Genomic DNA, 13,299 nt, shown 5'->3' on the forward strand with positions numbered 1-13,299 from the left:
GGTATACCAAGCCCCTTCTTTTTTGCCTCTGATGGCTGCTGAGCTCTCACTGATTTTATTTGTGTTTTTAAAAGCGCAGGATAAACTCCTAGAAAAGCAGGTTGCTCAGGGGATTGCTATTTACAAAGGGGGCCTAAGGGACCAAATCTCATTGCATTTTGATGGGAACTAGATAGCTAACTCCCTTAGGCTCCTTTGAAAATCCCATCCACAGTGACTGCTCCATTTGCCGAATCAGTCATTCAACAACCTCTGATCTCCACGACTCCAGTTACAATCTGGATTAACTTCACTGATTTCAACGGACTTACCCCAAGTTTTCATCTGTGTAACTGAGATCAGAATGTACCTCCAAATATTTAACTCATCACTTTGTGAGGCCCTTTGAGACACATCAAGCAAGAGAGGCACTATCTAAAACCACATTCACTTCCAGCCCATTAGCACAGTTCCTGTTCCCAAACTCCTTTGCTTTCCAGCTTGTAAATTCAGCATATATCATTGCAGCTAGTTGACTCAAAACCTGCTGCTTTTAGCAGTCGCTCTGCTGGTTCCAGCTCCATTCAGGATGGACTTTAAGATTTTGCAGATAACATACAAGGACCTTGTTGGCTTAGGCCAGGCCTTTCTTTCTAATCTGTTGCTTGGTGGGTTACCAGATTCTTATTTGCAGCCTTTAGAATCTTTCTTGCTATGTCTATTAAGGTTTGATTTTTACACTTGTCTGTAGAGAGACTGTTAGATATGAAGCCCTTAGCTTCTAGACTAGAACTGGATTTAGGGAGGATGATAGTAACTTTTTACAGCATGTTTATCTGCAAGGTCTTCATGGTCAGATTGTCATTTCTTTTAGGGAGGGGGCTGTGGAATACCTGAGAGGTACAGGACATGAACTTATGTCTATTACTCTGTATTCTATAATCATCTGCTCTTGCCATATTGCTGCCATATGTTGCTACCAGATGACATCTGCTATCAAATGCTGCTACCAATAAGCTACAATGTAGTTTATTTTTAAAGCTTTTTACAAAGCCTTATACCGAAGAATATCTCTGAGGGCAATTTATCAAAGGCAAAGAGCCACATTACAAAAATATGTCCAAAAATACCTTGAAAATGTGGTTATTTTTTTAAACCGAGGGTAAAGCATCATAGGCCTGATGCAAAGTTTTTTGTAGTCAATGGAAAGACTCCCACTGAGTTCAGTGGGCTTTGGATCAGGCCCTAAATCAGTAGTACAGACTCTCAACAGTCATGTAGAAGCAGAAAGTTCAGGGACTTAGCTGCAACACATGTGCAGCTGGTCTTGTGGTAAGTGTGGATTAGACAGAACTCTCTCCAGCCCTACCATAACACATGGCCTACCACCAAGAGGAAGAGAATTTTCCCAGTAAAGTGGATCAAGACAGGACCTCAGTTTGGAAGGGTGGAATGTTCCCTTAGACACATGATACTTGTGACTCAGCCATTGGCAATCTTTTTAAAGATCCTTTTTTCCGCATCTTTTTAGGGTTTTCTGTTCCCAAGAAAGGAGGGGTGTGTGAAAATTCCAACTGACTCGCTCCCAGACATAAAGATGGATCCAACCTGCCATGTTTGGATCCAGATTCAACTTTTGAGAGAGCTTGGACACAGGGTTTTAGTACAAGCCCATTGTAAAGACATCTAACTGCGAGTTTAGATATCCAGCTGCCCAAAACGTAGATCCTGAATACAAGCCTCTTGGTTGGTAACACCACCAGATCAGTGGATTTCTTCAAGAAAGGTGGCACTTATTCCCAGGCTGACATGCCTAGTGCTCTTCATGCTGTTTGGTGCAATATTCTGTCACTCTATATTACATCAATATTCAACAGGAAGGACAAAGAAAATGTGCAAGCATCTCTCTGCATATCTCAATGCTGAGATGCAGCTACTCTGTATCTGAAGGGCACATCACAAAGAACTTGAGCTCAGGGAAGGGAAACAATGGTGCAAGCCACCTATACCCCTACTCTGCTAGGAGTCTGGAGCCAGAACAGCAGCTCACAAACTGGGCAGGATCAGCCGGTGAGCGGGTGGGACCAGAGCACCCAGGACATGCACTGATCCCACACATCTCCTAGGCAACAGCCACTAGCAGAGCTCCTACGCAGCCCCTATTTAAAAGTGCCCATCCCGATAAAGGATGGCAGTAATGTAGCTGCCTTTCTTTCCTCAAGGGTGAATGCCTCCTGTTGAAGCTGCTCCAGCCGGCATGTGGTCAAGGGGTGCAGATTGCCCCCTTCACATGTGGGAATGAAGTTGCTAAAGATTTCACTGACTATATTTTCATTAAATATGAGGTTGCGCAGGGTTAGCTGGAGTTGACTCCAGTATGAAGAACCTCATAAATGGGGAAGTCTGCAATTAAGATCCAAGAGGAAAAGCTGGTGCTATGTTCACTATGCTCACAGGAGTGTTTCTCAGCTTTGTTGGTCTGCCCCATTCTTATGGGCAAGTAGGGTTTGAAAACGGACAAGCAACTTCCTATATTCGCTAATTTCCTGCGGTGACTTAGATTCCTCTCTCACCATTCCAGGCTTGCCAGCCACTTCTGGCCAGTATTTCAACTCCTCTGTACCTAAAGAGGGGGAACTTGCGCCTTAATATTTACATGGCACTTTGAAGACTTAAACTGCTATACAATTGCTACGTGTTACTCTTCCTATTAGAACTCTTGACAATTTCAGCTAGTCCTTAGTGCCCGTTTTTCCAGAGCACAAAAACACCAATCCGTACAGCACATTGGGCAGCGTCTGCTCAGGAGCAGCCAAGCTTTGAAATAACAAGGGCTATTGTAGGTCAGGTTTGAGATGCATTAGCAGACATGTGCAGACTGGAGAGCTTAAAACAGCATCTGCTTACTGAATGTTGGGCTCATTATTATTGTTTAACACTCATATGGCAGGATCGGGCCCACTGTGCCAGGAGCTGTACAAACAAACAACAAGACACAGGGCTATCAGTTTTTCAACTTCATGAGCACAAAGTTCACTCCCAATTTTTTTTAAAGGAAAAACCCCCACATTTTGATTCCTTAGTCATCTCTATGATTTGACCAACACTCTGCTTTAGTTGAGCTAGCTACTGAATTGCAAAGGCCCAACGTAAACAAAAACAAATAAGAAAAGGAAACTTCAGCAGCGCTTAGCTTGCCTTTTAAAATTCAAGACAGGGGTTTGAATGAGACGAAGCCAGTGAAAACACAAGACACCAACACTGGCCAAATGAGGAAAAATAATAAATTTATACAAGTGAAAAACTGAAATGGAAAGAATGACAGATCAACTGCTGCACTCGGTGTGCACATAATAATCACTGATAGACCTTCCCCAGGAAGTGTTGAAATTACCATTACTGAAATGAGTCCAGCAGTTTAAAATTAAATTATCTTTCCCAGAACATTCCAATTTGGGCTTTGGCAACAACAGCTGTTTTAATGCTCTTAAATATATTTATATATATTTTTAAAAAGTGTAGTATCCTCTTTCAAGCAAGACCTCCCTCTTAGTTTTTGCGAAGTCAGACTGGACTTGTGGTCATTTTGCAGGGTCCTTTTTTCAAAGCCAATGTTCGAATTCACAGTCATCAGATTAAGCAACAAACAGGGATTCTTACAACAGCCCTGAGTTATGAATGAATGGTTATTTGTGAACTAGCCTGTCAAGACAGATGCAGTATTTGTCAGAGTAGTGTGGGTTAGATATGGTGGGAAGGAGCCAAACAAACAGAGCCAAGGTCAAAGTCATAACATTTTCTTTCTCTCTCTTTTTTTTTCCCCTGTTTTTTTTCCCCCGTTTTGTTTTGTTTGCTACAGTGTTTGCTGAAATATAATGCACTAGTGAATATTTTCACTCAGCCTGCCCTATATTTTTGTCTGAAAAGCAATATCTTCTCCATGCAAGGAAAGCAAATGAATTTATAAATAAATGAGTAATAGTTTTTATAATACAAGGAAAATATAACATATTGGGCCTGATCCAAAGCTCACTGAAGTCAATGGAAAGATTCCTATTGATTTCAATGACTTTGGGGTCATAGGGAACTTGGATATGTGGTGCAATCTTGTCCAGATTAAAACTATTATTGTTATTTATTTGTATTGCAGTACTGACTGGGAGGCCGTCATGGACCAGGACCCATTGTGCTAAGTTCTCTACAAACACAGAGCAAAGAGACAGACCCTGCCCCAAAGAGCTCAGCCTGGTGGCAAAACTTCCATTGACTTCAGAGGGAGTAAGATGAGGTCTGTAGTGAAAATCCAGAATAGTTTCAATGCACCTCACTGTGCATCATGAAACCACAGTTATAGGAAATTTCTATTTCTAGGGGCATACCTTCCCCTCTTGCAGGAAAATGTGTATGATGAGAAAAGATGTTCTGAAAATCCCACCAGTTCAAACTCACAGGATTGCTACAGAGCTTTCTTCCTTAGGGTGGGAACATGGGATAGTATCCATAGGATGGCATTCAGGGTGCAAACTTCACACTGCCTGGGAATTCACAGGGAAATCCAGGTGCGTCTCCCTGGGCCTCGGGGTATGACAGAGTCCATCTGCACTGCTTGCCAGACCCTTCCCCTAAGGTATATTATATGGCTCATGCAACAGCCACAGGCTTCTTCCCCTGAGGGAAGTCAATACTGTACTTCAACAAGCAGTGAGAAAGCACAAGCAGATTTCCACTTGGAACTCCACTGGGTTTGGAGGCCATCGTACTGCAAAGAGAAGGTACTTCCCAGCTCAGAACCAACTTGCAGAGCTCCTGCTGTATGTAACAAAAAAACCTCAACAATTACCCAGAGGTATACACCTAGTCGTTCAGATCCAAAAGCCCAGCACACTGTCATATGAGCTAAAGGAGAACTCCTGTAGTAATTAGTAATAGCACAGTCCCTTCTCCTCTCTGTCAGCCACTAGAGGGCATCATCATTCACTCATTCATTCACACAGAGCCTGCAGCTTACATTGGGAGGAGGGGGGATATGATGCCTGGAGTTGAATGTGCTCCCCACCCCCTTGTGCAGAGTTGTGGCCTTTGAACCCTTTCCCCCTCTCCTTTACTCCCTTCTGTACCATTCAGCTGTATTTTTGTACTTCTGGGTTTTCCCTCACAGTTATTATAGAACAGCAAGGACGGTGTAGACAGTTTTGAAGGAGTTGTTTCAAGAGGAAATGTAGCTGCTGTAGCCAGACCATTCCAGGAAACCAGTTGATAGTAATGTTGCTGTTAGGTACCTACTTGTGGATATCATAGATTTAAAAAGAAACAAACAACAGTTTGCGGTTGTAGGCAGGATGCAAACATACTCTATACAAAATGACAGAAGCAAACTTTTTAGTCTAAACAAATCTGTTCAGCATCCATAACATATTATTAAATTAAAATAATACCTGGAGAACATATAATTCCCAGGCTAAAAGCTGCCCATTTAAATGTATAGCATATGGTTTCACAATGGGAATGGAAACATTTGTGCATCTTCACTAATGACTTGTTTTGTCAAGATGCACTGGGAGTTTCCTCTTAATCTGTAATGTGGAAGCATTTCTAGCATAGAGACACTTGCATAACAAAGAAAGCAAGCTGGCCAACTGGAAGAGACTCTTCAGAATAACAAAGATAATGAACAGAGAACTTTTTTTTTTTTTTTTCTGAAAAAGACTTTTCTCGTCTTGCCTCTGCTACTGGTCCTGATGTTTAGCAATACGTTTTCTAAGCGCTGTGAGGGATTTTAGCTGCATGGCTCCAAAATTCTGTTCATACCTCTGCTAATGTCCTATAAAATCAGGTCCCAGTTCAGCAAGCTACTTAAGCTTTAATTGTTAATGGAACTATTCACATCCTTAAAGCTGCACACTTGTTTCTTGCTGAATAGGGACCTCACTGAAGAACAAATCCTAGTGTCCTTGTTTAGCTTTTGCTCAGTTCTTATACATGCAAGAGTCCCAAATTTAACACGATAACATCAACCTATGAAAATATTTTACCTATTGTCCTTACAAGTGATACCTAAAATTACTAGGACTGACAAGGGTTAGTGAAAGCAAATAGTTTGTCTTAGTTTTTTTCAGTTTATTTACTTTGTGTGTTTGACAGCACTTTGAGATAGTCAGTTCTGCTTTCTTCCCTCTGTAGCCATTTGCACCTTGATCCTATAACAGGCTGAAGCCAAAGGAACTTCATGTGGGTATAGGGTTCCATCTATATAGTCACTTACAGGATTTGCACTTTAGTCAGTCAGTTTCCTCCTTTATTTATGTGGGTCTTTCACACAGAAGCAGAAGACAGAAAAACATCTAAAAATGGTCACCTGTGACTGTAAAACCCCAAACTGGCAGAGGAGTAGGGGCTGGGTGGAGTACCAGACAATCTACATTTTAAAAAACTTGACTAGATTCCAAGATGATGTATCTATTTAAGACAGATATCAATGGGAGTTTTGTTTGAGTAGGCACTGAGACAGGGCTTCAGGATTTTGGTCCTAGGGTTTTGTGTTTTTTTGTTCTGGATGGTCTTCTGAACCCCTCCAAGAGCCTAAGGTATTCCTTCCATATTTCTTTCCCTTAGTCTCCCTCTCCTCAAATCACACAGTAACAGAATTTACCATGCCAGATCAGATTACTGAGCTCCCAAATCTGGTACTCTACTATTGGCTGTGGCCAATACCTGATGGTTCAGAAGAAAGTGAAAAACACCCAGAATGCACTTTGCCATTTGTATGATGAGGGTACATGTGGGAGGACTGATTCCTTCCTGACTTCAGTGGTGATCATCTTATGTAGAGAAGCAAGACATTTGACTACCCCCCTCAGTATGTAGAATTACAAATGATACCATTGTTCATAATATTATCGCGCCCCTTTTAAAATCCATCAGCAACTTCTTGGCTCTAAAGAGCAGAGGAAGACTCATGAATGATACTCATGTTTAAGCCACATGGCATCATTCCCACCACCTTCCCTCTACCCTACTGGAAGCCTCCTCCAGTGCTCCAAATTCCTTATGAGCAGTAAGAGGCTATGGGGAAATCAAACTCCAGGGAGGTGCTGAGCACCACAGCTAGGCCACTGGGTCAACACAGTGGGGAGGTTTAAAAGAATATACTCCTTTTGAGAATGCTTCCATATTTTTAACAAAATAAAACATCCTGAAAGATTAAGTTCTGGGCTCTGCTAAATGCAAAACACACATGAGCTGCACATGAGTAGCTGTTAACATTTGGTAATGATGCAATCAGTGAAGGGAAGGCATATAGCATAGACACGGCTGTACTAGTAACTCAATTATTCTGAAGACAAGAAGTCCACATGCATATAATTACTGGTAAATCAACTCCTTGTTCATAAAACAGAAGCATGGCCTTGTACCCAGCCAGTTTATAGGTGGGTTTTTTTTTTCCATTGGTCAAATACTCAGCAGAATGACAGTCTATGTAACGCAATATTCATGCAATAGAGTTAATTCAAAGATAGGTTATATCAATAACTTCCATAAAATGCATGTATAGACAAGAGCTTGGCTTCATGGGGGGGGGGGGGGGGAGGGGGACCTGTATAATATTAGTATAACGTTAATGTGAAACAACTATCAAGAAAAGAAATCATAATTTTTCAGGGTTTTGTATATTTTTAGTCCCACCTCCTTCAAAGATGATAGAATACTCAAAGTGATCACTTACTCTCATAAGGCCCAATCCCCATCAGTTTTTACTGACTGTAATGGGAGTTTTAGATGAATAAGGAATACAGAATTGGGCCTTTATATGTTTACCACAAATAAGCCTTCCAAATCCCTGAACACATGTCTCGTTAATTATATGTATGTATAATAAATGTCCCAGATGTCAGATTATTATTATTTGCAATCTGTAACTGTACTGATATTACATTTCTGCAGATTAACAGTGCAATGTTTGCCATCACTAAATTGAAATAAACATTCAATTTAAATATCAGAACCTGTCTAGTCAGCAATTTTATCCCAGAGACAAAATTATCTTCTAAAATGCTCCTGCCAAGGAAGGTTAAATACCTAAATATGACCTCATTTTAATAAAACCAGGACTTTGGAACTTGAAAGATAATGGTTTCTAGGCACAGAGTTTTCAAGCGTTCTATCATCTACTGTCTTTAGATTTCACATTCAATCTCCTTTTACAGATCTCTGTAAAACAACTCAATTACTGACTGTTTGGACTTTTATTACCTAACCCAAAACAAGATACATAGGGATTGCTGCAGAAACCAAAGCTCAGCTGCTTTTTGAGTTTGCAAAACTAGTGGCACAAAAATAATATCAAGAAGCTTTGGAATCTATTGTCTACATGGGTCTATTATTCTTTGACTCTCTGAATTTCCACATATATTCTGACTACAAGTGTCTTTAACCTCAAATGGACTGTCAAGCAGACACCAGATGCCCCCTTATTCCCTCGGTGCAAACTATCAGTAAACCTTAGCATAACTTTACTTTGAGCCTTAAACTAACAGCATGTGAAAAGATTAATATGAATAAATTCAAAACTAATCAGATCCCTTCTTTAAATGTTGACACAGTATTATTTATATCCCATAAATACCTTCTTGACTAAAATTCATCCCAGGAGATTGGCATCTTGCCAGTTCTATTCATATTTACGGTATTTATATAGTACAGTTGGCCAAGGATAATATTTAAGACAAAATATGCCTTAGGGTATATACAATATCTCTTATAGTTTTCCTTTTACATCTCCTCATTGCTAAAAATATTTAGTCTGAACTGTATAAAATGCCTCACAAAGACCTATCAGCAATCTGCAGTGATATATAGCTGACTATGAGTATAATTAGAGCATATTTGTAATACTTGGTCTGTAGTCAGTTACTGAACGCTAACAACTTTGTGGTTAAAAACTCAACCACTGATCTTTCCCATGCCTTCATCTCAGCAGCTTTTGACCTTCAATGCATTCATATTGATCTCCTTCTCCTTCCTCATCACTGTCCCAGCGGGATCAGGAACTGCAGAGTTATGACAATTATTCAGTGAAGTCTAGGAGAAAGTGCAGCCAATGCTGCACTTTCAATTTGTTTGTTTAAAATATGGTGGAGCAATTCCTTCCTTTCTGTCTTTTTTGGAAAGGTTCGCTCAATCCAGTATAACTAGAGAGCAGTGGAAAAACAGTTAACCTACTTACTATGATGTTAACCACGGCACTTGCACAGTAGTATTGGATCTGTTGCTAAATGGCCTTCTGATCCCAAACTTCTGATGCACTCTGTTGGTAGATACCTGAAGTCTATTTTATGCTGCCAAAACCCTTACTAATACTTCAGCACTGTTCCGGCTTTTGACAATATTTTAAAAATAGACCCTCTTTTGTCAACTTTGATGTCACACACTTCAGATATTTTAATTTTCTGACAAGTATATGGCTGGATTTGATAATAGTAACTCTTTGTGTGATTTTCTTTGGGGGAAAAAGGGGGCAGATCTGTGGTCAGGATCAATGCACCTTGCCTTCAAAAACCCTCTATTACACGTTCATACCCGTATATCAAGGAGTTGCTACTACTTCCTGTGGCCTTTGTTAGTAAATACTTGCTACCAGGCTCAGAGCATGAGGTGTTGGGTCTCAAAACAAAGTTCTGACTTTCACCAAAATACCAGCAAGGATGGTGTGGCAGTGAGGGTGTGGGTGTGTGTTTTGAAGGAAAACTGCCACGATTTCTACGTTCGGTCTCAATGTTATTGCTACAAATTACACTGAAGCTTTTGCGCATACCCACTTGGCTCCAATATACATAAAAAAATCTTCCTTCCCCCAGGGTAACAAGGGTGGAGTATATTTATCCTAGCTGTTATTGTAATTACAATAATAAAATGGCTTTGACTGCGAGGATGTCCTGTACCTGATGGTGTCATTTAACAGTAAAAGAAGAAAAAGGCAGCTGCAAAGAGTGGGGTGCGGACACTTTGGCTGGCATCATGGGACTATCGCATGCAAGACACAGCAAGCTATAAAGCTACAACTTGTTAAAACTAAAAATAAATAAAAGAAAATGCAATTAGAAACTCTAGGATAAAGTTACCAAGATGGCTACATTATCTATTTAAGCAAGAGGTATGTACTTTTCAAAAACAGACAGCAAATATATAGGGCATCAAGTGGAGGGTGGGGGAAGAGGGAGGGAAATGAACAGATTAGGCACTGGAGTTTCGGATACACTGATGGTGAAGTTATGTTTTTCTCTCTCTGGTATTTAACCTTCCTTGGCATGAGCAGCTAGTTTGGTTTTTTTAAGGACTTTTATGCTTTTCTGCACACCCACCGCTGCCGCGACCAAAAGAAAGAGGCATGTTATGATGATTTGTATTCATTATAGGTGGGATCTGATGAGATACCAGCACATAACATTTTTCCCTTTTATTGTTCAGAATGAGATGTGTATCATCAGTGTCATTCAAAAAAACAGTGAAGGGCAGAAAAATGAGAGGGGTTCCAGGAACCTGGCACTAAACAGAAGGGAGAACTTCTTTGTACCTAAATTAAAGGCACCATGAATTGCAAGAGTGGCTATTAAACTGCAAACAGAAGGGAGAGGTCTCTGCAGTTGTCCTTTCTTAGGGTACCAATTTAAGAAGAGATCTTGAGAATGATGTTCTGGGGATTGGGGAGTTGGCAAGGATGGGGAAAGAAGCCTGGGATTCTTTTTTTTAAACACCTTTTTTGAAAAACGCAGGGATAGACTGAGGCAAATTGAGGGGAAGAACAGCTGTGGAAAGAGATAGGGTCGTTTTAGAGAGGGAAGGGTGTGGGGGTGCAGCACGCCCAGGTCCTAGGGGCACACACAGTGACGTGTGTGATGAGTTTGAGGGAGAGGGTGAGAGGAGATCAAACACAACAGATCTGCAAGCAACCGACCCCCCCTTCCCCCCAAAAAAAGTATGAAAAACGAACTAAGAAGATGAGTGAAATGAACAGATAAGGGGGCTTATGGTACATGGGGCAGGTATTTCAGGGCCCTGCCAAGGCTGGGGCGGGGGGTGAAATCACACACACACAGAGGACTTACTTTCGGGGTAAAAAGGCAGCATGTCTATTTTGTAAACCTCTTTGGCATAATACTCCTCATCGCTCCTCTCCCTTTCGCAAGTGGCGGCTCTGTGGTTGGCTTTCTCCTGCAGCAGGTCCCTGGTGCTGTTGTAGATGGAGATGACCTCCGGGGGCACCTCCTCGGGCTCGGGGTACTCTTCAGGGGGGCTGGTGAGCTTCAGTTTGCTCAGGATCTGTCCTCGGATCGCCTCGATCCTCTTGCGCATAAACTGATCCATGTCTAGGGTACTGCAGGTAGACAGGCTGAGCGCCACCGTGGCCAGATCCAGGGTGAGCACCACGCTCAGGAGATAGCGGTGCATTTTCGGGTTTAAACCCAGCGTCCCAAAAAGAGTGACTTGGAAAAGAAGGGGATGGGGGGAGGGGTGCAAAGGAGGGGAAGCAGCTGCGGTTGGAAACGCAACCGGGTTGCCAGGAAAAGGCAACGGGGGTGCAAATGAAAAACGCCCCCGGGTTACACAGGCGAGTTGCAAAGAAAGCAGGTCGCTACCTCTGCATCAGCCTCGAAACTGAACAAACATGGGGGGGGGGGGGGATTTTAACCAGCCCCCACCGCGGAGAGAGCCACTAGAGGAGAGTTTCCCTAGCGAGCCGGTGTGGCGGGGCTGGCCAGGGAGCAGCGCTCCTGAAGCCGGAGGGCGAGCGGGTGGCAGCCGGGCGCTCAGCTCCGGGCTTCTGCTCTGGGCTCCTCCAGCGCCACGCGCGGGACGGGACGGGACGGGAGAGGGGCGATGTCAGGGGCGGGCTGGCGGCGCGCGCTGAGCTGAGCTGAGCTGAGCTGCGCTGCTGGCCCCGCGCTGCGGAGCTGCAACAACACACGCAGCAGCTGCGAGCAGAGCGAGCCGCCCCGCAGGCGAGAGGGCGCCCACGTGTGTGTGTGTGTGTGTGTGTGTGTGCGCGCGCGGGGAGAGTCCGGGACGCCCCGGGGCTGGGTGCGGGGGGGGGCTCTGCTCTTCGCTCCTCCGTGCGGCGCTGATCCTGCCGCCGGCACCCCGGGCTGCATGCACCGACCAGCCCCCCTCGCTTGCGGTGCAGCTTCCCCGGCGCCCTCCTCTTCCTCCAAAAAAAGCCAACCCAAGCCACAGTCAACAAGCCGGCGCTGCTGTTGCTGCGGCGGCGGCGGCGGCAGCCTCCTGTGGGTCGCGAGCCCGGGCGTTCAAAAGGTGCTTTGCCCCTTTCTCCCTCGGGGGCACCTCTCCCCCCTGGCTTGGTTTCAGAGCTTGCCACGCACGGCCCGATCCGCGCAGCTCCTGCTTTACTTTATCTGCAGCCCCGTTAGTCTCTCTCTCTCCGTGTCCTCCTGCCTCCCTCCCTCGCTGAGCCCCGTTGCTTTCCTCGCGAAGAGAGAAACTTTGCCAGCAGATAACATCACGCTCTTGCAGGGAGAGGGAGATTTATAAGGTCTCCCTGCACCACGTGTTTGCCTCCCAACAAAATGACGTGGTGGGATTGCATGGAAGAGGATTCCTCTCGCGTTTCCCTCACCCCGGCTCCTTAGTCCCTCTGTGCAGCAGGCAGGGGCCCCGCCAGCCAGCATTAGCGGTGCATACGCTTCAAGGTGCCGCACCGCGCGGGGTCGGAGAGAAGGGGAGGGGGGACGCGAGCTGAAAAGCCAAAGCAATTCTTGCCAGGCTTGCTTGGGGTTTACTGTTTCTTGAGCCTGTTATTAACGTCATGGAGCCAAAGCGCACCGCGGCTTTCAACTGTGTTGCAGGCAATTGACTGGCACCCGCGATAGGGGTCACTGTCATGCCTGCCCCACCTTTTGTGGAGCTCTGTGAGGTATTTCTATTAGAAAAGTATGTGCAAATAATTATGGTTCATTATTAGATTAGGCAGCAAATTTGGCCCATTGTTTTAATAGTCAACAGAAGGTATTCTGGCTTTGCTCAATTCCCTCGCCTGTACTTAACTTCTACTTCCATACACATTTTGTGGCCTCGTTCTCATCATTCTCTCTCCTCTGAAGTGTTACCTGGTTATCATTATACTCATTAGGACTGTGATGATGATTCTCTCCTGCCTTCTCCTAGGTGTCCTTTGTGCATTGTCATTTGTACTAGGCCACTCAGTTGCTCACTCCAGGAGCTTTTTAATTTCTGTCTCTCTAATCTGATCTCTCAGTTACTTCTTATATCCACCACAGTCTCCTAGATGTTATACATAGAATGACCTGT

The 13,299-nt window shown here is 43.8% G+C and overlaps 1 protein-coding gene across 1 annotated transcript in view; it reads right to left on the reverse strand.

Annotated features, from left to right (window-relative positions):
- The window catches only part of TGFB2 (transforming growth factor beta 2), a 73,496-nt gene extending 60,856 nt beyond the window's left edge, over positions 1–12,640 (reverse strand). The window contains exon 1 of the mRNA XM_048843201.2: positions 11,082–12,640. Coding sequence (XP_048699158.1) covers positions 11,082–11,424 — 343 coding nt within the window. The 5' untranslated portion in view covers positions 11,425–12,640. The remainder of the gene's footprint in view (positions 1–11,081) is intronic.
- Positions 12,641–13,299: the final 659 nt, after the last annotated feature.

This window comes from Caretta caretta, chromosome 3 (assembly GCF_965140235.1).
Source record: "Caretta caretta isolate rCarCar2 chromosome 3, rCarCar1.hap1, whole genome shotgun sequence".
Classification (NCBI taxonomy): domain Eukaryota; kingdom Metazoa; phylum Chordata; order Testudines; family Cheloniidae; genus Caretta; species Caretta caretta.